Here is a 25,271-nt window from a genome sequence, read left to right on the forward strand (position 1 = left end):
CTAGAGAAAAAAAAAAAAAAAAAGAAAGAAAAGAAAAGGCAAAAATATCTATATTGTTGCAGAATGCTCACCTTGAGACTGCTGTCATATATTTTAAAAGATGAGTCCACTAAATGGATTGATAAAAAAAGGAAAATGAAGTACAGAATCACTATAGTTAAGGTAGCACAGCAGGAAATGATCTCATGGTATCTTGTCTTGTCATGAGCCTCTAATTTAAGAAGATTGAGGTGGTTCATATTTTTATAGTAATATCATGACATTCTGAAAGAATAATGTTCATAATGTTCATGTTAGTGGTATCATTATTTTTATGATGTCAGATGACACAGGAGTTGAATTATGAAGGTGTGAGTCGTTAAGGGTATCCTGCTAAAAGTGGTGTGATGGTTTCCTGCATTTGCATGCAGTTCTTTACACCCCCGTGACAAGAGATGTTTATGTTTATAATGTTTTCCTTGCACACATCTAAAAAAGATGTGGTTTGTCATGTTATTCAATTATTCAATTCCCACCAGAAGAGCTCTGTCGAGATGGCTGGTATAATTATGTTTATACACCTGCTCATGAGTTTGGAGAATTGTGTCTGGGACTTTAGAATACCATTAAGAATAACCGAACATCAAAAAACAGTAGGTTAGGAGAAAAACACAAGTCAGAGACATAAAAGACCAATAAAAGCAAATGCCTGAAGCAGTGGCAACATTAACACGGCCTAAAAACTCAGCATGGACCTTTTCCAGCCTTCCAGGAGAGAAATGAATGCCGTGAAACAGGACTGCATCAAAATCCCAGTGTGAATTTAAGGTCGGAAACTAAAAAGAGACTTTGTTCTGCGGTGGCACGTGTGTGAATATTTCACACTGAAAGCCACAGGGACGGGCACACTTTGGTGAAGCACAGGCAATGGCTGTAAGGCACATTTCGCGTCTCATATGGTATCACTGTACCTTGTCTTCCATTTTCACATTGAAGGTTGGAAAGCACATCTGGGAAATATGGCTTTTCAACAGGAAAAACAAAAAAACTGTTTGTGTTCTACAATGTGGAGACACTCAATGCCAAGATGTGATTCCCGACGATTGACCATGTGCCATCTTTGTTTCTGTGAAAATGGGCTTTGTCCTCTGAATCTGGAACTGCACAACAACATGAAACTGAACACAAACTTTCAGAGAATGTAGGAAGCATGGGAGAGGGGGACAACATGAAAAGAACATGAAAATGAGAGGATTGGTGGCCAGGTATCACGTTAGGGATTGTCTGTGAGGAGAAGCCAGATGGTGAGGCAGTAAAGTAGAACAATGTGGAGGCATGTGCACCAGGCTCCAGGGATGGCAAAAGAACAATGAACACAGCAGAGAACTTCAAAAACAAGCCACCACCTTACCAAGAGAGGATGAACCTCCTCAAAAATTCAGTCAAAATAAACGGAATAACCGTGGTTGTAAAATTAATTGTTGCTTTAATCAATTCCTTGCTAATATGTACAGTATAACTCTGATGCATATAATGTGTAAAAATGATTTTGTTTGATATTTTTTCTTTCATGTGCAGGAACCTTGGCCCTAGGCATGTGGAATCATGAAATCCGGAGGAGCCCGACGTACCTCTGATGTGTAAATTGACCAGAATGAATATGCAAATTGTGTAACGTCATTTATTTCCGGCGTCTGAAAAAGGCAAAAGGGAGAAGAAATGAGATTCTCCTCCTTCAGTATAAATAACTAATTGCTATCAGTGGTGAGCTTTCAAACTAGTTAGCTTTCAATATCACTTCAGGTCGTCATCAAGCCTGTGGTTAACAGAACAAGAAGCAAAAACAAAAACTAATAGAGACTTTTAAATTTAGCTAAAATGCTGATGGAGTATCAGATTGGAAGGACTTCAAAAGAAGAAGTCAGTGATTGTACAACAGAGCCATGTATAAATTTACAGTAATGAAGAAGTATGACTAATGTTTATAATGATCATAGTTTGGAGATGGTGCTTTGTGATTTGCTCCATTTGTTTTAAGACTCAGAGAAGGGAGGAATTATATTCACATGTTAGCATAATACAAACAAGATTTGATGGTAAATGTTCTATTATCATTTATTGTTACACTGTCTTAAAGGGAAGCAACATGACAAAATATAGACTGATTATAATTATTGAAGCTGTTATGTATCTAAGCTATTTATATATCAACTGACACCCACAACAGGCACTTGTGGTGTTAACCACTCTGTTAATTATAAATATGAGAAATATACTTTAATGCATTAAATTGATCAATAATGACAGTAAATACATTTATAATGTTGCAAGTTATATTTCAAATAAATGCTGCTCTTTTGAACTTTCTATTCAAAGATTATTGAAAAAAATCCACATATCACAATAGTTTTCTACTAAAAAATACATTTAAAATAAATAATAATAATAGGTTTACTGAGCAATATAACAAGGACAATATAACACTGAAGACAGGAGATATATCTGCTGAAAATGGAGCTTTGCTATAAACAATAAAAGCAAAAGTTGCAGAAAACAATAAAAAAATTACATTATAATAAACAACAGTTATTTTAAATATAATCTTTTGTTTTTGACAGTAAAAAACAAATCTTATGAACTTTTGAATGGTCGTATGGAACTAATTTTATTTTCATCTTACTTTTGCCAAGTCTAGGGTCTAATTAGTGAAAGATCTGGAAATGCAGTGTCAACATTTCGAGTGTAGACACGATGTAGGACGTGCAAGTTTGATCAATATTAATTTACACACTAGCCTCTCTGGAAAATTCCCTCACAGAGCAGCACTACTCATCAAGATGATCTCCCAAAGATCTTGTTTTGACCTCTGTGTTTGAAAAATACAGAAATAGTTCCTGATCTGTTCGTGGATGCACACACATAGCTCTACTTCACTGATGTCAGCTGGCCACTGTCCAGCAGATAGTGTCCGAGTTTGCTCTGATAACACCGGACAAAAACACAAAGGTGTAGAGAGCAGTGAAAAATGGAAGGAAGGAAGGGAAAGATACCTACTAGATCAGTCGCTTGGCCTTATATTCCCAAGGGAGACTTGAAAAGATTGTGAATGGAAACATTTTTTCTTACTTGAACTTATGCTAGTAAGATGAGACTAGAGAGGCCTGAATCTGAAACCTCTCTCTTTGGCAGCCCTGAGGCTAAAGTGAGCCTGGAGGATGGCAATACACATTCAGTATTGTTTGGCTGTGTGGAAACAAAGGTGGAAAGGGAGCTGCACACGGGTGAAACGCACAAACGACGCATCACTGCTGGCTTTAAGACTCTGTTGTGATATATTATGCTGGTTGAAATCACTGGCGGAGGATGTTGGTGTGTGAGGTGGAGGTTAATCTGACTCCAGGCTGCTAACGCTGACATAAATCAAGCGTCTGCACTGACAGACTACTTGTGTGGTGGTTTGGGGCAGAAAGACAAGACACGAAGACAGGGAGTATTTGAACAGAAACCTGTTACCGACAACATAACAACCACTATAGTGAGTCTGTTGTGTGTTTTACATTTACCCACTGTAAACCCTAATGCTCAAAATACTTAATTGTATTGAGTAGGACAAACTTAAATTAAACAAATTAGTTCAGTTAAATTAACTGTTATGAGTATTATAACTTTCTTTTTCTTTTGAGTTCACAGAACTGATATATTTCAAGTAAACTGAACTTTTTCATTGTTTTGAGTTGTATGTACTCATTTCTTTTAATTTAGACTAACTTAGGTTTAACTGAAACTGGACTGTTTTTTTTTTTTTATTTCCCAGCATGCTTTGCCCATGGCACTCGAAAGGGAGAGTAAATGCTAAAATTAAGTTTTATATAATGTTTTTGTGCAAGATTAATGGTAGGGGAGATTTAGTAGTGATCAATGTTTTGTTATGCTACCTTAGAAGAGTTTCTGTTAACGTGGGTTTTTGGAGAGTTACCATCATGGTGACAAGTGGTGCATGTTGCTTGCTTTGAGAGCAGGTAAGTTACATGTTTTAAGTAGCAGTATTCATTCAGCTCATTTAGTAAGTGCTATTCCATGCGATTGTTAACATGTTAGCATATTAGTAAATTGACATTTTCTGAATTAGTTTGTAATAGCTAGCAGAATATTTATGTTGAGATAACCTGCTAATTTTAAAATTAAATGTATAAATTAGTGTACTCAAATATTTCAAGTTAAGAACAATAAAAAATGTATGAGTACAAAATAAAAATCTTACTTAAACTTTGAGTTTCTTAACTTAAAAAAAAAAACTTCATTCAACTTTTTTTGAGTTTTGACTTATTAGGGTTTACAGAGAAGTAAATAACTCATTTGATTCGCAAGAACTCAAATAAAAATGTTAATTAACTAAATATTTTTGTTTATGAGTTAGCTAACTCAGTACTTCAAGTTAGGAGCAATTAACATGCATGAGTACTACAAACTTAAAACCTGATAGTTCTGCTTACTTAAAATTGAGAACATCATAACTCAAAAAAATTGATGTAACTGATTACCTCCAATTCTTTGAGTTAGCCCAACTTATTCGGGTTTACAGTATGGTTAACTGTGAAATAAATTAATCTTTCAAAATAAACAATCACTAAATAACTAACTAGTGAAATTTTTTGAAACAAAACATTGTTGACTTTGTTGCTTGGAGACATGCAGAGTTTATGTCTAAAATGTAAGTTACTTCACATTAACTTTATTGAACGGTTTTTAGTTATAAGCTGCCTTTTCCAATGTTTGTTTGTTTTTTTCCTTTTTTTTCTTTACTATCAGTTTTGTCTAATTTAATGTCTTCTATTAAAAACTATTAATTTCTTTTAAAAGTATTCATTAAGCACCATTTGTGAAATATATTTCAAATTGTGCAGCTTATTGAGGCAAAACAACTTGTTCTAAGCAACTTAAACATGGGGGATGATAAAAGGAAGAAAAAAGCCCTAAGACTTACATTAAGAAGAAGGACCAGAGCCATAGGGTCCAAGATTTCATAAATACTTGAGCTCTATTGACTTATGCCAGTGAGAAACTACCTAAAAAGCATTCAGAACAACCTACCCTAGTATAGTGAGCGTCACTTTTAAAACCTAGTTTGTTCAAAAAGACAAACTTTTAGGGTTAAAAATATAGGCTGCTGTTTTTTGAGGATGCCACCAGGGGCAGATGAATATAAAAGGAGGATAACAGTGATAGGAGACAAAACAGGAAGTTTTGCTGAAACTCTGAGTGACACTTGATACCGTCTGACAGCTAGAACATGTTGTGTTATAAAGACTAAAACCCTCCTGAACATTCTTGAGCTTCTCTGTATAGATCCAGTTATTATCTCACTGGTAATTTGTGCATGTTGTTTGGAAAACCTCGGTAATGACTGTTAGCGTCACGCTGTCAGGATGGAATACTAGTTGCACTGGAGTAACACACTTTTGTTCATTTTTAAATCCTATTGTTGTATTTCTACAGTTCCATCAGAGAGCTCAACCAGACTTGACTTCACACCCAGATGCATGACTGAAAGTTTTATGATGACTATGAAAATCCATTCTGCTAAGCCGAGACGAGGAGGGCGGAGACATGACGGATGTGTTTGCTATCACGGTGTCCAAGGAAAAGGCAGCAAATAAAATTTTCATAATCTGGATTTCATCAGCAAAGCTTATCTCAGTAAGAAGAGAGCTTTTGTACATGCTGTCATTGTGTGTAATGCTGGAATATACATTCACACCAATACTTTCACCTATCAACACTTTAAAAATGTTAGTAATTTTACTGGAAAAAGAATGTAAAATTATTTTTTTTATGTTACATTTTATATTGTTTAGTTAATGTTTATTGTATCGTTTCGGTATTATGTGTTAATATAGCTAATTGTTCGTAGAAATGTCAGTGTTAAACATGTAACTTCCTCGCTGAAACTGCACAACTACTTTCTATGTGCAAGTCTCAAAGGAAGAAATACACAGAAGGTGAAGTTACTCCACAAATTGAGTCTAATTCAGTCTATTACAATTGTTTGCGCTGTACCCCTGTGCTTATTTTGGCAATCCGTGACAGCGGATCAGAGAGAAATGTCATAGGCGGTCGTTTAGTCTGTCAGCCAAAAACATTCGGTAGGTGTGACACCCTCATACGAAATCGAGTTGGCTAGTGGGACGCCGCCTTAAGCAATTTCCTCACGACACTGCAACAAAGGCAAACGTATATCCTCACACACACAAAGACGCTTTCAATCTGGCACGAGTATACACCTTTCAATTTCCTCTCAGACACACAGCAGAGACAATCACACACACGCTCACACAATTCAGGCCTCAGGCAGACTGTCAGCGGCAGCGTCTCCGCTCTAATAACAGAGCTCATTGAAGCATAATTGAAAATGACTTTGGAGAATTGCCACATTAAGGGAGCATGGTGGATATCTGCAGGTGTTGAGGAGAATTGTGTTCGAGAAAAATAGAGAGAGAAAGAGATGAAAGCGGTGGAGGGGTTTCCCGACAGACGCAGAGAAGAAGCCAAATGCGGAAAAGGAGGGTGATAGGGAGGAACGGAAAGGGATAGAGAGTGGATAAATAATAGAACTCGAGCATTTACATTTATAGATGGCCCGCAACCGGCGAGGACGTTCCCTTCTCTTCTGTCATGCTCTGAAGGTGACCTCAAGAAATGAGACACATCTTTCAGGAGAGAGATGGAGAGAGGTGAGATGAGGAGAAGAGGAAAACGATGCACGGATTGCTAAAACGACAGCTCTCCTGCAGATGTGCATTTGCGAGGTGTTTCGGATGTCTAGTATGAATGCTGAAGCAAAGCTCTTCACGCTGCCAACACGAAGGTCAGAGAGCTCCAAAACAAAACACTAAAACACAGGGACCAAAATAATACATACAAATGCAAAAAAAAAAAAAAAAGAAATGGAGGAAGAAAACGAAAGTAGGTTGGAACGAGCACGTACAATTTAAAAAAAAAAATGTAAACACTAAAAAAGTATTTAAAATTACTTTTAAAATATACTCCAATAACTTTTATTGAATACTTCAAAAAATCATTTTTTTGCAGTTGTAGAGGAGCAAACACCCTCTACTATTTACTACAAGCAGAAATAAACTCACCACAGGTCGTGACCCTTACCTTAGAGTCTGTAAAAAGATCAATTAAGTATAATTTGTACATAATAAAATGCACTTTAAGGGCAAAAGGTCATGTAAGTTACATAATAAATGCTGCTTTTTTGACTTAAATCCAAATTCAGCACCACACTCTTCAAAGGTCTGGAGCAGTTTCTTGACTTGCAGGTCAAAATGCCAGAGGTTGTTGGTGTCTCGCAGCCAGAGCTTTGACTTATGGGATAACGGGATATGTTCGGGTCCACATTGCAGCTTATTCCTGTAAACCAAGAACCTACTTAAACAGGAAAAGACCGACTTGACCAACATGTAAAGCAACCAAGCACAGTTTAAATAACATACATATGGACAATAATAGAAGGTTGGGTAACTAGTACTGTATACTAGTACTGTATACATTAACACTTCAGCTACTACTATTAATTAATATTGAATCAAGTTTAACTAATTAGCAAGTAAGAGCAAATTTAGAACTGAGATATTCCCATATTAGGTAATCAATGATTATTGAATGAGATCAGCTTCATTAAGAACTATTTACTATGAAAAATTATAAAGACTTACCAATTAATTACTAATCACAGCATGCCAACATGCCAACCACAGAGGAATGAGAGCAACCGTTGCAACCACAAAGTTCACGTTTGTTCCTATTTTTCAAAAGCTTATGGCCTTCTTGTTTCACACTTCATGCATGTGTATTGAATGTAAAATAAGTTAATAATGATAACAAGTAACAATTTCACCAACTGGCTGTTAATTAAGACTCTGTGTACCATTGTGATATCTACAGAGGCTCTGTAGATTTGCACTAAACAAGCCTAAACAGACAGGAGAGAGAGGGAGAGAGAGAGAGAGAGAGAGAGAGAGAGAGAGAGAGAGAGAGAGAGAGAGAGAGAGAGAGAGAGAGAGAGAGAGAGAGAGAGAGAGAGAGAGAGAGAGAGAGAGAGAGAGAGAGAGAGAGATCGACTGAGTTTATGTGATTAGCTGTGTCTGTCCTTCTTCAGGTCAAGTCATATATTCGTGAAAAAAAAGAAAAAGTTCTTTGTTGTAGCATCCTTTCAACGTTTAAGGGTATTTCCCACGAATGGCGTAAAGCAACAGCTTCAGCGTTAATCTGGTGATGCATTGCTGGTCGGTTGAGCCTGGTAAAGTGGTGCTCAAAGTTAAAATAATTTCAAAACCTTGTTTCATCAGCGTTTTTGAAAGTATTAGTTGAATGAAGGGTTTAATGACCCACTCAAAGACAGTCCCTTGCCGTCACCTAGTGGCGTAACAGTGTAAACTGCACTGACTGATAGCCTGTCTAGAACTCGCGGAAACAAGCAGTGCTTATGCTGGCGAAATATCAGTGGTCAAAGCCTCTCCTCCACTCAGATTCGAGGATCGGAGCTAACTGTTATACATATAACAATAGCCCAACAAGCTAATTGTCAGGTTTATGTTCTGTTTTGTGGGCCCTTATTTTGACATATTTTTTTCTGTTTCCTTTAGTTCCTGTTTCCCTGCTCTGTTTAGTTTTGGTTTCATTAGTTACTGATTATGTCCTCATTCATTGCTATAGTTACGCATTAGTTTCACATATGTCTAGTTTACTTTCTTTTGTTCTATCCCTGTTTATACAGCCCTGTGTTTCAGTTGTTCTTGGTCAGTTCTCATTTATACATTGTGTGGTTTGCGTTATCCTTCGTCTCCTTCGTCTTCATGCCTGCTGACCACATCATAACACTTATTTATATAGCATTTTTTTTTTTTTTACTCTGAACACGGTCATAAAATGCATCACTAATTACTCTATTTCACTTTAAAATAATGGTCAAGATCACTAGTAGTTCATGAAGAGTGACTAGGTAACACTTGACTAATTAGCTTTTTTTTTATTACTTACTGATTTGTTAATCTTGTTTCTATATTAGTTAAGAGTAGCCGAAGTGTTATTGTAATACTACTCATTTGACCTGCATTACTTCCTGCATAGTTACCTATTAATGATGGACCATTATTCTAAAGTGTTACATATTCTAAAGTGTAGTGTAGTGTGTTAAAGTGTAGTGTGTTAAAAATTCAAATAATTCAAATAATAATTCAAATAATTGTGTATTTCTGCTCATTATTTTAAAGACTAAACAAATTGCAACTATCCTGACAAACTCTGGTAAATCAGGTGATTTGTTCCTCAAACTGGTACCTGGTGACATGACTTTCCTGGTGGACTGACAAAAAAAACAACAACGTGCCCATACTACAGAAATTGCGTTATACCAGCCAATCAGATTACAGTTTTCCAGGTTGATTTAATACGCATCCGATGGTCTGTGATCAGACTGTAGGCAGACTGCCTGAGGCTGAGACTTGAAGAGAAACAAAATCAATACGGCATAGCAAAGCTATTCTTTTGCTATGATTTTCAATCAATATACTTAAGTATCAATATTTGAAACCATTATTATGACTATTATTATTCTGCATCGATTTGATTTTTTTTAGGCAGGCCAACTTATGTAAAAATCATTTGCTTCTTATTTAATAGTTCAATACTGTTTTAAAGTGAAATTGATGTAATAGGTTCACCTAATTTGTTTGTTGAGTAATAGAGATAAAAAGGTCAAATGTGCAAAACGATGTATTATTTGCAAGCAATGTTTAAAAAACTTAAAAACTATCTATCTGTTTGTCTATCTATATATAGACAACAGGACTACAACTCCTTACTAGTGACATCTTTCTCAACTGCACATCTTGTCAAGCATGCAGAAAATCCTCTCTAGACCTTCGTTTTCTCACAATGATCTTCAAGAAAGCTTTTATGCTCAGAAATGAATCTTTAAAATAAAAGAAGTATAAAAGTTTGACATTTCCACAAGGCACTATTACTCTTGCATGAGAACTGAGACACTCTCAGGTCGCAGCCAGAAGGACAAACATCGGTTGCGCACACACGCAGATGCTAGCTAGGGAACTAAATGGGGATCAGACTGTGGTCAATTCAGGATCATCCCCGGATGTCAACATCCAAAAACATGGAGCTGGGAAGAGAGACAATGAGCTCCATGTCTTTTGTGTAATCCATTCCTGGTTTTAAGGTGTCTGTTTTCTGGGTAACTGTTAAGCACAGCTTACATATAGCAGAGAGTGGATCTGAATGTGGAGAGGGGAGGGATTTGTCAATCACCGATGCACAGACATGGACGCATGCTCTCAGGACAGGAAGAGTGATATAAGGTGACATCTCCATGTCATGAGAATTCAGGTCTGCGAGAGTGTAAATGTGTGTTCCTGACTTTATATCTAGAAAATGGGGCATGAGGATGGAAAGTAACAAGAGAAAACTTTCATACAGGGCTGACCTTTGAGTTTGAGATGACCGGTTGATTGTATGTAACCAGTAAGAGCAAGAGTGTGTAAACCTCACTCCCCTGGCCTCAAGAGGCAAGCTAGCGAATGACGCTAAAGGCTGCGGTCTTTAGCGTCCTTGTTAGAGCTCCTGCTTCCCATGCCGGAGCACAGGTATGAATCTCGCTCGAAGCGGGTTGAGCAGGACCGGTTACATTTGGTGCCGTGACCCAGATAGATGTGAGGTTTAGGGGGGTGAGTGTAACGAAGGAAGAAGCGCACTAGCGACTGACACTAGAGGCTGCTTTAGCATCCTTGTTAGCGCGCCCACCTCCCACGTGGTACTAATCGTTCGAATCCCGCTCGGAGCGGGTCAAGTAGGACCACTTACATGTACATATAAAATGTACAGAAGTTAAACATATACTATGCAGAAGATAAGGGAAGATGCCCTTTTAGGTTAGCATTTACTGCTAAATTATGACATATTTAGAGATAAGTTTAACTTTGCATTATGCTCATCCAATACATTAATAAAAGAAATAAATTAAACTGCGGCTATAGCACAAATTCTTGTCCTCCACCTTGTAAAATTTAGTTGAATAATTGAATAAAGACTAATCAAACATCATGCTGGTCAAAGACATAAATCTGACTTGCACTATATAATTCTATGAATCATATATAGGGCCTTTATTTTTAATTCATGACATGAGCAGTAAACTATGAATTCAGATCAAATCATTCCACTTATAGTATTTGGCCTTCAGGTTGTGATGAATAATGAACATGTTTGAAATGTACATCTAATTTGTGGAATTACTAAATTACATGAATTGCAATATTTTTTACAAAAAATAATAAAAATAAAAGCAACAACACTTCCTCACTGCCACATGAATGTCTAAATGTAACTTTTGATGTGCCAAAAAATGTACTGTACAAATATGAATAACTGTGTCCACAAATCACCATTAACAAATTTTGAAACTCCAAGATAAAATAAACACAGTTCATATTATCCACTGACAAAAATTACATTATTTAACCTCAAAATTGTTCAGATGGAACAAATCTTGTAAATGAAAAGTTAAGATTAATTAGAGCATAACCAGATGTGATTTAGTTTTTACTTTATTAATTTGATCAAAGAAATAGTCTTGTTGAGCATAAGAGACTTCTTTAAAAAAAAAACATTTAAAAAAAATCCTATTGACCACATATTGTAGTTTTAATTTTAATTGCTTTTTAATTGTAGTTTACATATGAAATTACTACTGTTTAGAGAAAAATAAACCTAAATCTTCTACATGCTTACTTTTCATAATGCTAATAATAAGAACTTAAGTGAGCAGTTATGGTTCCTTCAAAATCCTCTCCAGCCTTTTCCCCCACATCCTGTGATCCTATTATAAGCCAACACATAAGTGAAATACATGCAGTATTCACATGAATGATTTAACAACAAGAAAAGATGCAACACGCCAAGCCCTGCTAATGAAAAATGAGTGTTCATTACTGTAGATGAGGCTCTCTGCTAGTGGACTATGTTGACTGAGACAGAAAGAGAAAACTGTGATTTATGTTTGTCTGGATTTTTTTCTGTGAAACCTAAATCATTCAGCAAAAGAGCAGCACCCCAATGCTATTGTTTCTTTTGGCTCCTTTGCTCATTCTCAGTCTTTGGGAGGTAGAAGAGAAGAGTAGACTCCAATATTAGGACTATCATTTTCTCTTTCCTTCCTTTCTCCCAGCATTTCTTCTGTTTTTAGGGGGTGTGTTTGATAGTATGTTCACACAGACTCTCACATCCTCATTAAAACTGGCAGGGTGTTTCAAAGGAGTTTGGTTGGTGTTCGAAAAGGCAGAGCTCTGCAAAAGAACCACCCTCCAAGTGCAACCAAAAGTTTTCATTTTCATCCCTTCATTCTTATTTCAGTGTTTCCCCCCCAGTTATCTGCTTCTTTCTCCCCCCAATTATAAGCTTTAGATCCAATCAGCATGAACTTTTAACTGTGGAGAGAAATACTGCTCCAAACTCTTTTGGAAAGTTTCCTTTCCATTGTGAAGATGTGCAATCCATCCCACTATCATTAACATTTAAGTTTGTTTTGGTTGTGCAATTTGTTTTAAAATGTTCCATTACCTTTATGCATTAGATGTTCATTATTTTACGTATTGATAGTTTAAGAGTAATTGAAGTAAAATTGGTTTTGTTAATGAGTTTAAGTGCAGGCACAATTAAAGGAGTAGGGTTTACATTAAGTGTAAGTTCATTCTAGGACTCGGCTTCAGAACAAACTATAAAAACTAAGTTTTAAACTTCAACAAATTTTGGACATGAATGATACACCAAATCATATAACTTGTCGAGGAGTGATGTACTATTACATATTCTAAGTGATCAAGCTTACAATTTTGACCTGGCAGATGATACAAGTGTCAAAACAAAACGAAGCAAAACAAAACAAAACAAAAAACTGAACATACACAAAACAGGGGGGTATTCCAGAAAGCAAGGTTATTTTACCTTCAAAAATACTATGAACTCTTGGTTGATTAACCCAAACCTTGCTTACTCAAGGTATTCTGGTTTTTAAAAGTGTAAAAAAAAAACATAACGGAGATATAATTTTGAAGTTTTATTAAGTGTTAACAATGAGATTATGTGGTTTTTTATAATCAATTAACACTGCTTTTGTCATTTTTTACAAGATGGACAAAATTTGTCACCAAAAAAGTCATTCAGTTTAACCAAAATTTCGGTTTTCCAAATGACACTTTTGGCTATGCCAAATGACGATATTTTCAAACAATGCTAACAGGCTGATATCTAACTAGCTAGCTAGTTATCTTGCTAGCTAGCTAACAAAAAGACAATCAAACATTTCATATTTAGTACAAGTTTTTAATGTTTTATATGTTTTATAGCGGTTGTACCGAATGACCTGATATTTCGGGACATACGTATGAGCAAGTGAAAACATGAATTTTTCAAATAGTTAAAAGAGAGTTTGTTACTTTGCTTCACGACCATGTGGTCCTTTGCAGGTGTCTGAATGATGGCACATCCTGTCACATGATATTGAACGCATGACTTGATCCAAAATGGTCCATTTATATTGGTTACTCCGAATGACATCAGTGAAATTCATTTTTCTGGACATTCTTTCTCATAACAATGCAATGACTTCTACACATAATTTTAATACCATTTTGCACTATATTGATATATCATGTTATAAAATCATGCTATAATAAAAAAAATATATATACATTTATTAAACTTTAAGATATTTTAATCACAAATGAAATGGCTGTATTGGCCTTTGGACAGTTAAACCAACCTTTTGGCACTTCAAAATCTTTAAAATACCTTTATATGTAGCAATATATATATATATATATATATATATATATATACACACACACGCACACGCACACGCACACATTACTTTGTTTTAATAGTGTTTTATATATCGATAACGATATTGTCAGCAATCTGTCATGGCCAGCGTGATGAGTCTTATCAATAGGGCACGCATGCACTGAACAGACAAGACTGATTGAGGCTCTTTTGATTTGGACCAGTAAGTAACCATGTAATAACTTCTAATAAACCACCCCAAAAAACTATTATAATTATAATAGCATAGTATAGTAAAACCACTAAGAATACTTTACCAAACCCATAGCAACTCCTTAGCAACCACCCACATGCATGTGACATCCAAAAATAAGGAAGCATATACACTTACAATGGTTTCTTTAATGATTGGTTTGTTCTAAAAGTATTTCACAGCACAGTGATATTATTCTTAGTATGTACAGCCAACTGAAAACAAAGCATGCTCTGAGTGCCATGACAACAGCAAAGTGGCATATCATTTACGCAGAAACACAAACCAATGCCTGAAACATAATGCTACTCTTTTGCAGCCTTGCAAGCACTTGCATTTCCTTTCAATGTAGATAAATAGATATATACAAGAATATCAGCAAAGTTGATACTAGATGAATAGAAACTAATTATACTTCTCTAAGCGATCTGCAATAGCACATGCAGCTCAAGGGTTTCAAACCATGGCAACTGTACATGCATTTATTTGGTTTGGATTTGTCTGTACAACCTGCTCTGTATAGTTGCTTTTTTCCACGACAGACTTGCATTAAACATTTAAAAAAATAAATAAATAAATAAAATAAAAACAGTTATGAAACCAGTTTTTTCATCAACAGAACACTCTTAATTCAACAGATAAGCTCTGGAGACAAGCAAAATATGGCAGGTGTCATTATAATAAATAATTGGGGCTGTGACAAAAGCTAAATGAGACCTTTAAACCTTCAGTCTTTATGTTGGCAGATATTATCTGTCAAGTATATGACTCTATTCCTCTATTTAGACTATTTTCCTTAGAAAGAAGACCCTTGGGGCCACTAATGCAGGACAGGGAACGGTCTGACTCCCATTTCTGACACATCTGGTGTGTTGATGGGATTTTAATTTGATTACAGCAAACATAACAAGTGCCTCTGAGGCTGCTTCTGAAACTAGAAACTGCTCGCAAATCCAGTCTAGTGAGCACATGCTGATGGCGGTGATGATATTCTCAATTTATTATTATGACAGACACTAAATTAGAGTTGGCTCCAGGATATAAGGGGAAGTCCCACCAGAGTGTAATTAAAAAGGTAAGAATATCAATGAAAAAAACAGAGTGTGGTAAATGACCTTCTGAATAATAATCGTTAGTGATTTATGATCGTCGGAATGCACGAGGAGGGGGTGAGGCAGGAAAGCAGAATTTTCATAAATCTTATATATATTAAAGGTAGGATCATAATATTGAGGTTCATGAGCAATGTTAAAGTACGTCAGAGTAATACAGAATCAAATATGGGTGGATGGATGGCTGGATTTTATATATTATATATATATACACACACACATTTTCTAAGCATATTGCTAAATAAGTAAGTAATTAAGTATAAACATGGAATATAATATAATATAATATAATATAATATAATATAATATAATATAATATAATATAATATAATATTATACCACAATTACAGTGTCCAATACAACATTATCACATGTAGACATGCTTAGTATTTACTTTAGAGGTTTAGTATTTACTTTACTTTATTTACTTCAAACATACTATATAAATAAATTGTAAACTGTTGGAAAAGTCAACATTTCACACTGTAGCACACTGCGATGTAAATGTTTGACTTGTCTAATCAGAGTTTGTTGTTTGAAAGTCGAAAAAATGTAAATTCCATAAAGCCACTAAGATTGTAAAAAAAACAGCTAGATGGCTTTTTTTTTTTTTTTTAACCCTAATAAGAGATGGCACAAAGAGAATCCCTGGGGGAAATGAGCATTGCTAAAGTTCTTGTTTTTCCTCTCGCTGAGAGGTAAGTTCTGACTTCTTTAAAAGGTCAGGGACATCAGGTAAGTCCTGCTCTGAAAGGTCTGACTGGTGTTGCATGCACTGACCTGTGAAATATCAACTCTATATAGGACCTGCCGCTGCCAAAATGATGCAATTTGAAAGTCTGTCAGCGGTCACCCTTGCATGACCCCTCTCGGCAGCAACGTCAGACAGAAGTAAGCAATGGAGGTAGATGGTCCATTTGATGTGGAAACTATATGCAGTTTGAGAGCAGGTACATCAGACCGTGTTACGTTTGAATACAATTATCGTTGAGTTCTGTTCACAGCTGAAGAGTGAGCAATGCAAAAATAAGCTTACAGGACATTGTGATTAAAATAAAAAAACTATGTGGTAATGTTGACTTTTTTTTGTAAAATAATAAAATAATAATAATAATAAAATCCAGCAACCATTTAAGTAATCAACAACTACTCAATTAAAAATAAAATAATAATTAAATATTAAATTTTAATATTAACAATGTTTTCAGGAAGTAAACTCTTCCAGGACAAGAAAAAAAGCCTGATTGGTTTTTAAAATATTTATCCTGACTTTATATATACAGTATATATCAGGCATAACATTATGACCACCTTCCTAATATTGTGTTGGTCCATCTTTAGCTGCCAAAACAGCCCTGACCCGTTGAGGCATGGACTCTACTAGACCCCTGAAGGTGTGCTGTGGTATCTGACACCAAGATGTTAGCAGCAGATCCTTTAAGTCCTGTAAGTTGCGAGGTGGGGCCTCCATGGATCAGACTTGTCTGTTCAGCACATCCCACGGATGCTCGATTGGATTGAGATCTGGAGAATTTGGAGGCCAAGTCAACACCTCAAACTCATTGTTGTGCTCCTCAAACAATTCCTGAACCATTTGTGCTTTGTGGCAGGGTGCATTATCCTGCTGAAAGAGGCCACAGCCACCAAGGAATACCGTTTCCATGAAAGGGTGTACATGGTCTGCAACAATGCTCAGGTAGTTGGTACGTGTCAAAGTAACATCCACATGGATGGCAGGACCCAAGGTTTCCCAGCAGAACATTGCCCAAAGCATCACACTGCCTCCGCCGGATTGCCTTCTTCCCATAGTGCATCCTGGTGCCATGTGTTCCCCAGGTAAGCGATGCACACGCACCCGGCCATCCACGTGATGTAAAAGAAAACGTGATTCATCAGACCAGGCCACCTTCTTCCATTGCTCCGTGGTCCAGTTCTGATGCTCACGTGCCCACTGTTGGTGCTTTCGGCAGGTGGACAGGGGTCAGCATGGGCACTACGGCTGGTCTGTGGCTATGCAGCCCCATACACAACAAACAGCGATGCACTGTGTATTCTGACACCTTTCTATCAGAACCAGCATTAACTTCTTGAGCAATTTGAGCTACAGTAGCTCGTCTGTTGGATCGGACCACATGGGCCAGCCTTCGCTCCCCATGTGCATCAGTGAGCCTTGGCCTCCCATGACCCTGTCGCCGGTTCACCATTGTTCATCCTTGGACCACTTTTGATAGATACTGACCACTGCAGACCAGGAACACCCCACAAGAGCTGCAATTTTGGAGATGCTCTGACCCAGTCGTCTAGCCATCACAATTTGGCCCATGTCAGACTTGTTCAAATCCTTACACTTGCCCATTTTTTCCTGTTTTTAACACATCAACTTTGAGAAGAAAATGTTCACTTGCTGCCTAATATATCCCACCCACTAACAGGTGCCGTGATGAAGAGATAATCAGTGTTATTCACTTCACCTGTCAGTGGTCATAATGTTATGCCTGATCGGTGTATATATATACTTTTCTTCTTCTTCTTCTGTGAATAAACTTCTATCCTAACAAAGTGCAAGGATGTTTCAGACCTTAAGAGCTGTATTTTGCATCTATTTGTTGCTGATGAATTATAAATAAGATATTAGGTGTTTCCTCTTCCTCTGAGAACGCAGGATGCTTGCATGAGAAAGAGGTACAGCACTTTGAGCAAAACAAGTGTCAGTTCTTTTACTGGCATCGATATTTCCTTCACATTCATCCACATACAGAGGGGTTCATTCACTTTGAATATTATCTGGAAAAATGACTGATCCGGCTCCATTGTTTAAGGTCATGCTGTTCATTAAAACTGACACGCCGTTTCTCAGAGCGTTGCTCGTGCCCTGACCTTTCTCAAAAAGTCAACAGCTGTCTAGTTTTCTGCTAGCGGAACTAAACTTCACCAATTGCTCCTTCAAAATCCACCTCCATCTTAATTGAACTTTGATCTCAATTAACAATGAAGATGTGTGGGCCCATCATGAAACACCGCCAGTGGTGACCAAAGCTAAACACAGACACAAAAAGAAAATGGCAATCGGCACCAGGGTTGTGCTTAGATTTGTTGTTAGCCTGTGTAAATGAGCACAGAACTCCCCAGAGGCCTGATTTGTGGAAAACTGAGTATTAGCAAGCCATCATTTTGTCAATACATACTTTCATTGCTGTGGGAGCAGTCATTGTGATGTATTATAACTGAGGCTGCACAGAGCCACAGGGTTTAGCAGGCTAGTGTGAGGATTCAGTCTTCATCATGACAGCTGAGTTTGTGTTTGCATTTGTGTTACTGTTGATTGGTATTAAGATTTTGTTTTTTTATCTATATTTCTTTCTCTCCATCTCCAGCTTATATGTTTAATCTATTTTTCTATTTCAAATTACATGCATATCAGGGTTGAACAAAATTACGATCTGAAGAAAGAAAGAGACATTAACTGAATTGTAATTCAAAGAAATTCAACAAAGGCAATGCATTCTGGACAATAAAGGGTTCTTCACCCTCCTACAAAAGTTAAATTTTAAATATGATAAAATGTATAAACTAAATACAAATCTATGGCCTATAAACCTTTAAACTTCAGGGCTTTCTTTGTTCAAAACTTTCAAACAAGCTAACATTTAAGGCCTGTTCACACCAAGGATGATAATTATAATGATAATGATAAAGATATAGTTCTAATGATAAAGATATAGTCCATACCACAACTATAACGATAACACACAGAGCTTCGGAGCATTATGAATCAGCGTATCGAATCATGATTCGGATCGCGTGTCAAACCGCCAAACTGCTGAAATCACGTGACTTTGGCGCTCCGAACAGCTGATTCGACACGCTGATTCATAACGCTCTGAAGCTTCCTGAAGTCGGCCATCACTATTTAAGTCGTTATTTTTTTTTTTTTTTTGGCGCACCAAAAATATTCTTGTCGCTTTGTAATATTAATATTGAACCACTGTACTCACATGAACTGATTTAAATATGTTTTTAGTACCTTTATGGATCTTGAGAGAGGAAATGTCATTGTTCCCTATGCAGGCCTCACGGAGCCATCGGATTTCAACAAAAATATCTCAATTTGCGTTCCAAAGATTAACGAAGGTCTTACGGGTGTGGAACAACATGAGGGTGAGTAATAAATGACAGAATTTTCAATTTTGGGTGAACTAACCCTTTAATAACCCTCTGTCGATCTGACTGTCCGTGGGCGGGGATACAAAATGCGTAAGTATAGTATGTATTTTTATTTACACCTTCATTTTTTTTGTTTTTTGTTACATTGTATCTCAATTCAAATTCAAAAGGCATTCTCAATTCAATTCAGAATTACACACAACCGTGATGCACATGCACATTATTGTTGTTGCATATAAAATTATATTCACATAATGGATGTGATATAGACAAATAGTGTAAAATCCATTCTTTAAATGTATAATTAACTTATCTTTCCAAATCCTTTAATTTGATGTAATATATATGCTTAATTCCACAATGATTTCTTATATTGCACAAAGAATGAGACATCCTTGACTAAGAAAATCTGCCAGTATACTCTCCGAAAACCCATTAACCTTGAAACCCTACTGCCCTACAGCAGCTCATGAAAAGAGCCCTGCACTTGTCATCTCAAATCAGATGTCATTGCAAATCGTCAGACTTAAGCACCTCAATACAGAGCTTCTCTCTGTCCAAATTGAAGTGTTCAGCTGACCGTGTGAAAGATAAGGCTGCTCCTATCACTCTCAATTGCACAAAGCGTCCAAAAACACCAGTAAACGAGAATCTAACAGAGCCAATAAGGATTACGAAGGGATGACAAAATAAATTCAATTTACATTGTAGAGGACTTTTGTGCCTTGGATCAGTGTCAAAGTGTTTTATTTATTTATTTATTTATTTTTTTTTTTCCCCAGCTCTAAATATTAAGAAACAGGCTATAGCTATAAGCTACTTTCCAACTGAGGGTATAAATTATTTAAACTATAAATAATAAAATAAAATAAAATAAAATAAAATAAAATAAAATAAAATATAATAAAATAAAATAATAAAATAAAATAAAATAAAATAAAATAAAAATTAGAACTGTGACTGTGTTGATGTGCAATTGCATTAGGGCTATTAACAAGTGCAATGCTCGAGATGGAATGGTTCCTGAAGTTAATACTGCCGCTCCTCGCTTCAGGCAAATATATATCTATACACCGCTCACATACTCTGCCAGGGATAGTAAGTGTAATGGAGAATGGGAAACGAGCAAAGATGGGAGGAGAGAGATGGGAGACAGAGGAAGAGATAGGTTTTTGCTCACCTCCATAGAGTGCTTTCTGTTACACTGCCAAGGTGAAAGTCATACAGCTTGGTGAGAATCAGAATCACCTGTGAAAAGAAAATCAAAAATATAATAAATGTATACATTTTATATATTCATTACTCTTATTTCGTGCCATCACATTTATATTCATTGCAGACTCTCTTTTTTCATTATTACAGGAGACATATTTCAAGAGGCAACTGTAGATACAGTAGCGAGCAATTCAAGTTAACAATTTAGCTAGAGCTCTCAAGTGACATAACTAAACTTTCATGAAATGTCATGATTCAAAGTACCATAAAAATGAATGCACTACTTTTTTGACTATTAATAGACACATAAAGTAATTACATTCAAGCAATGGCATGCAGCCTTCAAGTATTTCAATTTAATCAGTCAGTAATAAAGAACAAAGTAATTTCTCAAGACTTTGACCTTTCTAATGATGTATCATTTGTGATGATTAAATAAACACTTCTAATTTTACTTACGCAGTATGTATACACACACACACACAAACACAAACATATGTATGTGTGTACAGTTATGTTAACAAGTTAACACAAGTAGGTAGTTCTCATTTTATCTTGTTAATACCATTGTTTGACCAATATTAACAATATTAATCAGCAAAAGGCATTTTACACTGTGTTTACGCCGCATGCGAACCTACTGATGTACAAATAATGTTTGTACTGTCTGTTTACATTCACTTATATTCACACAAGAAAAACTAACTATATTTACATTAAAACGGTATCAAGTTGGGCTTCTTTTCAGGCCCTATTTACACCTGGTATTATGCATTTTGGTCGATCGGATCACAAGAGGACGAGGGAGACATATACCTGTTTACACCTGGTGTCTCTTTTATCCGTTTTCAACCACTTCTGTCCTGATTTCTTTGAGCGAAGGGTCTATAGGGTGGATAAATGTATGTTTTTTTTTTTTCAGGTCTTTTGATCTAATGGACGAAATAAGCTCATGCAATTTACATGGACAACGTGAACGGAGATGATGGAAAACATACGGAGAGCATCAGCTTTCATTTCTGCACTGATAATGCAGAAACACTTGATATGTTTTTCATCTTCAAAATCAAACTTGGGTCTTCAGCCGACAAAGTTTAAATCCCGTCTGGCTAGCAGACTTCCCATAATGTTTACGCTTTAGGTCAGTAGATGGAGAGCAGGCAGTCTTTTGTGGCGGTTTGAATGCAATCGACCACATGAGTTTACACTATGAAAGCAATCCAGTCAAATCCGTTTTCGACTAGTTCTGGAAGTGGTCAAAATTGGACAAGCTCAAAACATTTTAGACCCCATTTACACAGTGTTGTCCACTTGTGATCCAATCGACCAAAACGCATCTTTGTACCAGGTGTAAACAGGGCCTCAGTATCAACTTGGTTCCGAAAATCCAGCTATTTTAACATCTCTACTTTAGAGCAATGTCCAGAAAACTCCATCAAAGCTATTTAGAAGCCAGTGGTGCTTAAGCAGTGGTGGACAGCTATGCTCATTTTACAATTTTTTGTGTTCCTGACCCCCGCGTTGTTGTGTTTACTTCTCTTTTGTGTCAACAGGAGAGACTCAATCAGCCTTCGAGGCTTTAAGCCGGGTGGGACTGAGCTTGATAGTTCTCAACTCTGACCTTGGACTCTATGATCTGTGAGCTTTTAGCCTCAGGGTCAGGGAGAAGACAGCAGGATCTTCTGAACTAGCCATCCAGAACGTCAAACACTCATGCATGCAAGCGCATCACACATTCACGACACTGGCCCCATGAAACGCCTCGACACACTTCACTGCACACACCACTGAAAATGATAAATGCTTAAAATGTGTTTTCTCTGTGGTTTCCTTCACTTTATGGTGGCACAGTAGAGGAGAGTGGGGTAAGATGTGTCATCTACTTTATCTAGCAAATATGCAATCATATGCTGCCTGGACTTATCCAGGTCTGAAACTACCAGGGTTATTATAGTTATATGTTATTTTTTAATATTTAGTATTATAGTATATGGTAGATTGACTTCCACCATGACTTAATTACATTTGAAACCAAAGGAACATACATGAACAGCATCACATTATCCAACAGACAGTTACATAATTAATAAAGGGCTCAGTGCTTACATTTGCCTAACAAACGCAAGGCAGAAGACAGCAACTGACAGAGGGCAGCCATGATTATAAGTCACAGTTGCAACACATGGTCCCTCAAGTTGACATTTTACATAATTACAGCCATTTCCTTATGTCAGATGCTGCTGTGTTTCCTGTACAGGTCTAGATAGGTTTGAGATGATGGGTTTCATTTGCATATTCATTTTCTTTTGATAGCTTTGCCTAGTGTAAAACAGGCCTCTTCCCTGAAGCAGGTCAACAAACAAGCTGTCACTTTGAGTCATGTTGGTAGTAGCGACTACGCCGTGTCTGTTTCAGCAGATAAAAGTCATGAAACATGAAAAAAAAAAAGAAGAAAAAAAAAATGTATGAGAGAGGGGAAAAAATGTAGCTCCTCTAAGTGTTCAAACTCTTCTTCCTCAAAGAAATAGACTACTGTTTGACCTAGTGGCTTTAGAAAAGACCAAGGCCAGCTGTGCAGCCTAATAGAGCAACACTGATATGTGTAAAAAAAAAAAAAAAGTGTTTAGAGTCATGGAGAACAGATGCTTCAAACCAAGAAAGATCAGTCAAGCCAACCCAATCTCATGGGAAACTGTAACTATTTTACGAGGTGGTGATTTTGGATGAATTCAAACGATGTGAATCGTACAAAAATGTACAATTTTTAGAAAAAGTAAGTTTTTCCTCCCCTAACCTCACCCCTAACCTATCCGCCACTGGGCCTAATAACCACCACTGGGATCACGCGATGTCGTTAATTATTGTATTCTTAAGATGACAACACGTGACGTTCTATTCGGAGCGGTTCACATCCTCCGACTGGGAATTATGCATTTCTATGGCAACACTATCAACGCCTAAATTAATCTGCAGCAGTCACATGGTACAAGTAGGAGCTCTCAGAAAATTCCCATCTTACAAGATGTAATTATGAAATCTACAAGAACGTGAACACTTTTTACAAGCTGAAATCTTGTAATTACATTCATTAAAACATGGCGTGAATGCAGCTTAATATCAATTAGCCATTAAATCGCCAAAATGTAAAATAGTTATGAAATGCCATGAGATTGTGTTGGTCTAGAACAGGGAGAGAGGCAAGTCATTTAAATAAGAAGAGAAACGAATTATGGGAAGTCTCGTCTGGGATGGAAGAATCACAACCTCTGAACTCTTCACTCCCTCTTAACTCTCATGCTCTGTTCAGAAACCCAGGGCCATTTTAATAGAGATTAACATTAAACAATTTAAAGAGAAAAAAAACCCTCTGAAAATTTGACTTGATCTAGAAATTGAGTAAGACGCACATCAAAAATCTTGGGGAGAGCAGAAAATATCCAGACACTGCAATATAAACAATAAGAATTTTTTTTTTTTAATGTTTTATCTTTTCACAAGTACTATACTTACTATATTATATTTATCTTTTCTGAAATGCATTTTTATCATTTATTCATTAAACTTGCATTGAAGATACAGAGAAACTCCCTGATGTATTTGAAGTGGATGAAAGCCACACAGCTAGAAGCAAAAATATGCTTGCCTTTAGCAATATAATGTAAGAAATGTTTCACGAAAGAAAGAAAGAAAGAAAGAAAGAAAGAAAGAAAGAAAGAAAGAAAGAAAGAAAGAGAGAGAGAGACTGATATAGGTGTGTGTGATAGAGACACAGAGAAATTTTTTTGTTGTCCCTTAGGGTTTCTATTCTTTATTGTGTGAAAGCCACAGATGAGTCAGCAACAGTGGCATTTTCACAAAGCAGAGGCTCCAACCTCTTGATGCCATTCTGCATTGTACTTTCCAGCATATCAGCAGAACTCTTGCTGACAAATAAAGCATGGATCCACCTCTGATTACTGGTGCTCAGCATAATAAACAATAAACCACTGCAAAACAAGCAGATACGAGTAAAAGGTTCCAAAACGTAATTGATGCGTTTGTTCTGTGAACTTGATTAAATTAAGGAAAACTTTTTCCATGCAATTAGTTTAGGTTGGTACAACAATAATACAACAAGTTAATTTAAACACAAAGGCCCGGTTTCACAGACAGGGCTTAGCCTAAGCCAGGATTAGTTCAATTAGGGTATTTAAGTAGCTTTTATAAACATACTCTAGAAAAAAAACATTACTGGTGTGAGACAAAACAATGGCACTGACATATTTTAAGATATTTCAGCACAAGTTGCTTTCAATTAAAACAGCTCAAAAATGCATTTTAGTCTAAGATTAGCTTAAGCCTCGTCTGTGAAACCAGGGGAAAATGTTTTGTTGAACCAACTGAATTTTAATTTTAAAATAAAGTTCCTGTCATACTAATCAGCAACACTAAATGCTAAATACAATTCCGTTCCGCAAAGCATTAACAAGTGATTCCTCTGAGGTTCGAGATTTAGCTGCTTCATATCAACCTTTCTAGCTATGCCACTCCCACATATACTCATCTAAAAAGCCAGAGCAACTTTTCTCTATTTACAGATATGACAAGACCAAACGGGCGAGTGACGTATGTACGCCATTTCCTGCCAAAACCATCCCGCCTGGTATAAAATATTAACACTTATAATAGGCTTACTAATCAGAGTAAGACAA

General features: G+C 36.5%; 1 protein-coding gene across 1 annotated transcript in view; it reads right to left on the reverse strand.

Annotated features, from left to right (window-relative positions):
• The window catches only part of sorcs3a (sortilin related VPS10 domain containing receptor 3a), a 254,736-nt gene that overhangs the window by 139,035 nt on the left and 90,430 nt on the right, over positions 1–25,271 (reverse strand). Inside the window, 1 exon segment of the mRNA XM_051894728.1 lies at positions 20,546–20,613. Coding sequence (XP_051750688.1) covers positions 20,546–20,613 — 68 coding nt within the window.

Source organism: Ctenopharyngodon idella, chromosome 1 (genome assembly GCF_019924925.1).
Source record: "Ctenopharyngodon idella isolate HZGC_01 chromosome 1, HZGC01, whole genome shotgun sequence".
In the NCBI taxonomy this organism is placed as follows: domain Eukaryota; kingdom Metazoa; phylum Chordata; class Actinopteri; order Cypriniformes; family Xenocyprididae; genus Ctenopharyngodon; species Ctenopharyngodon idella.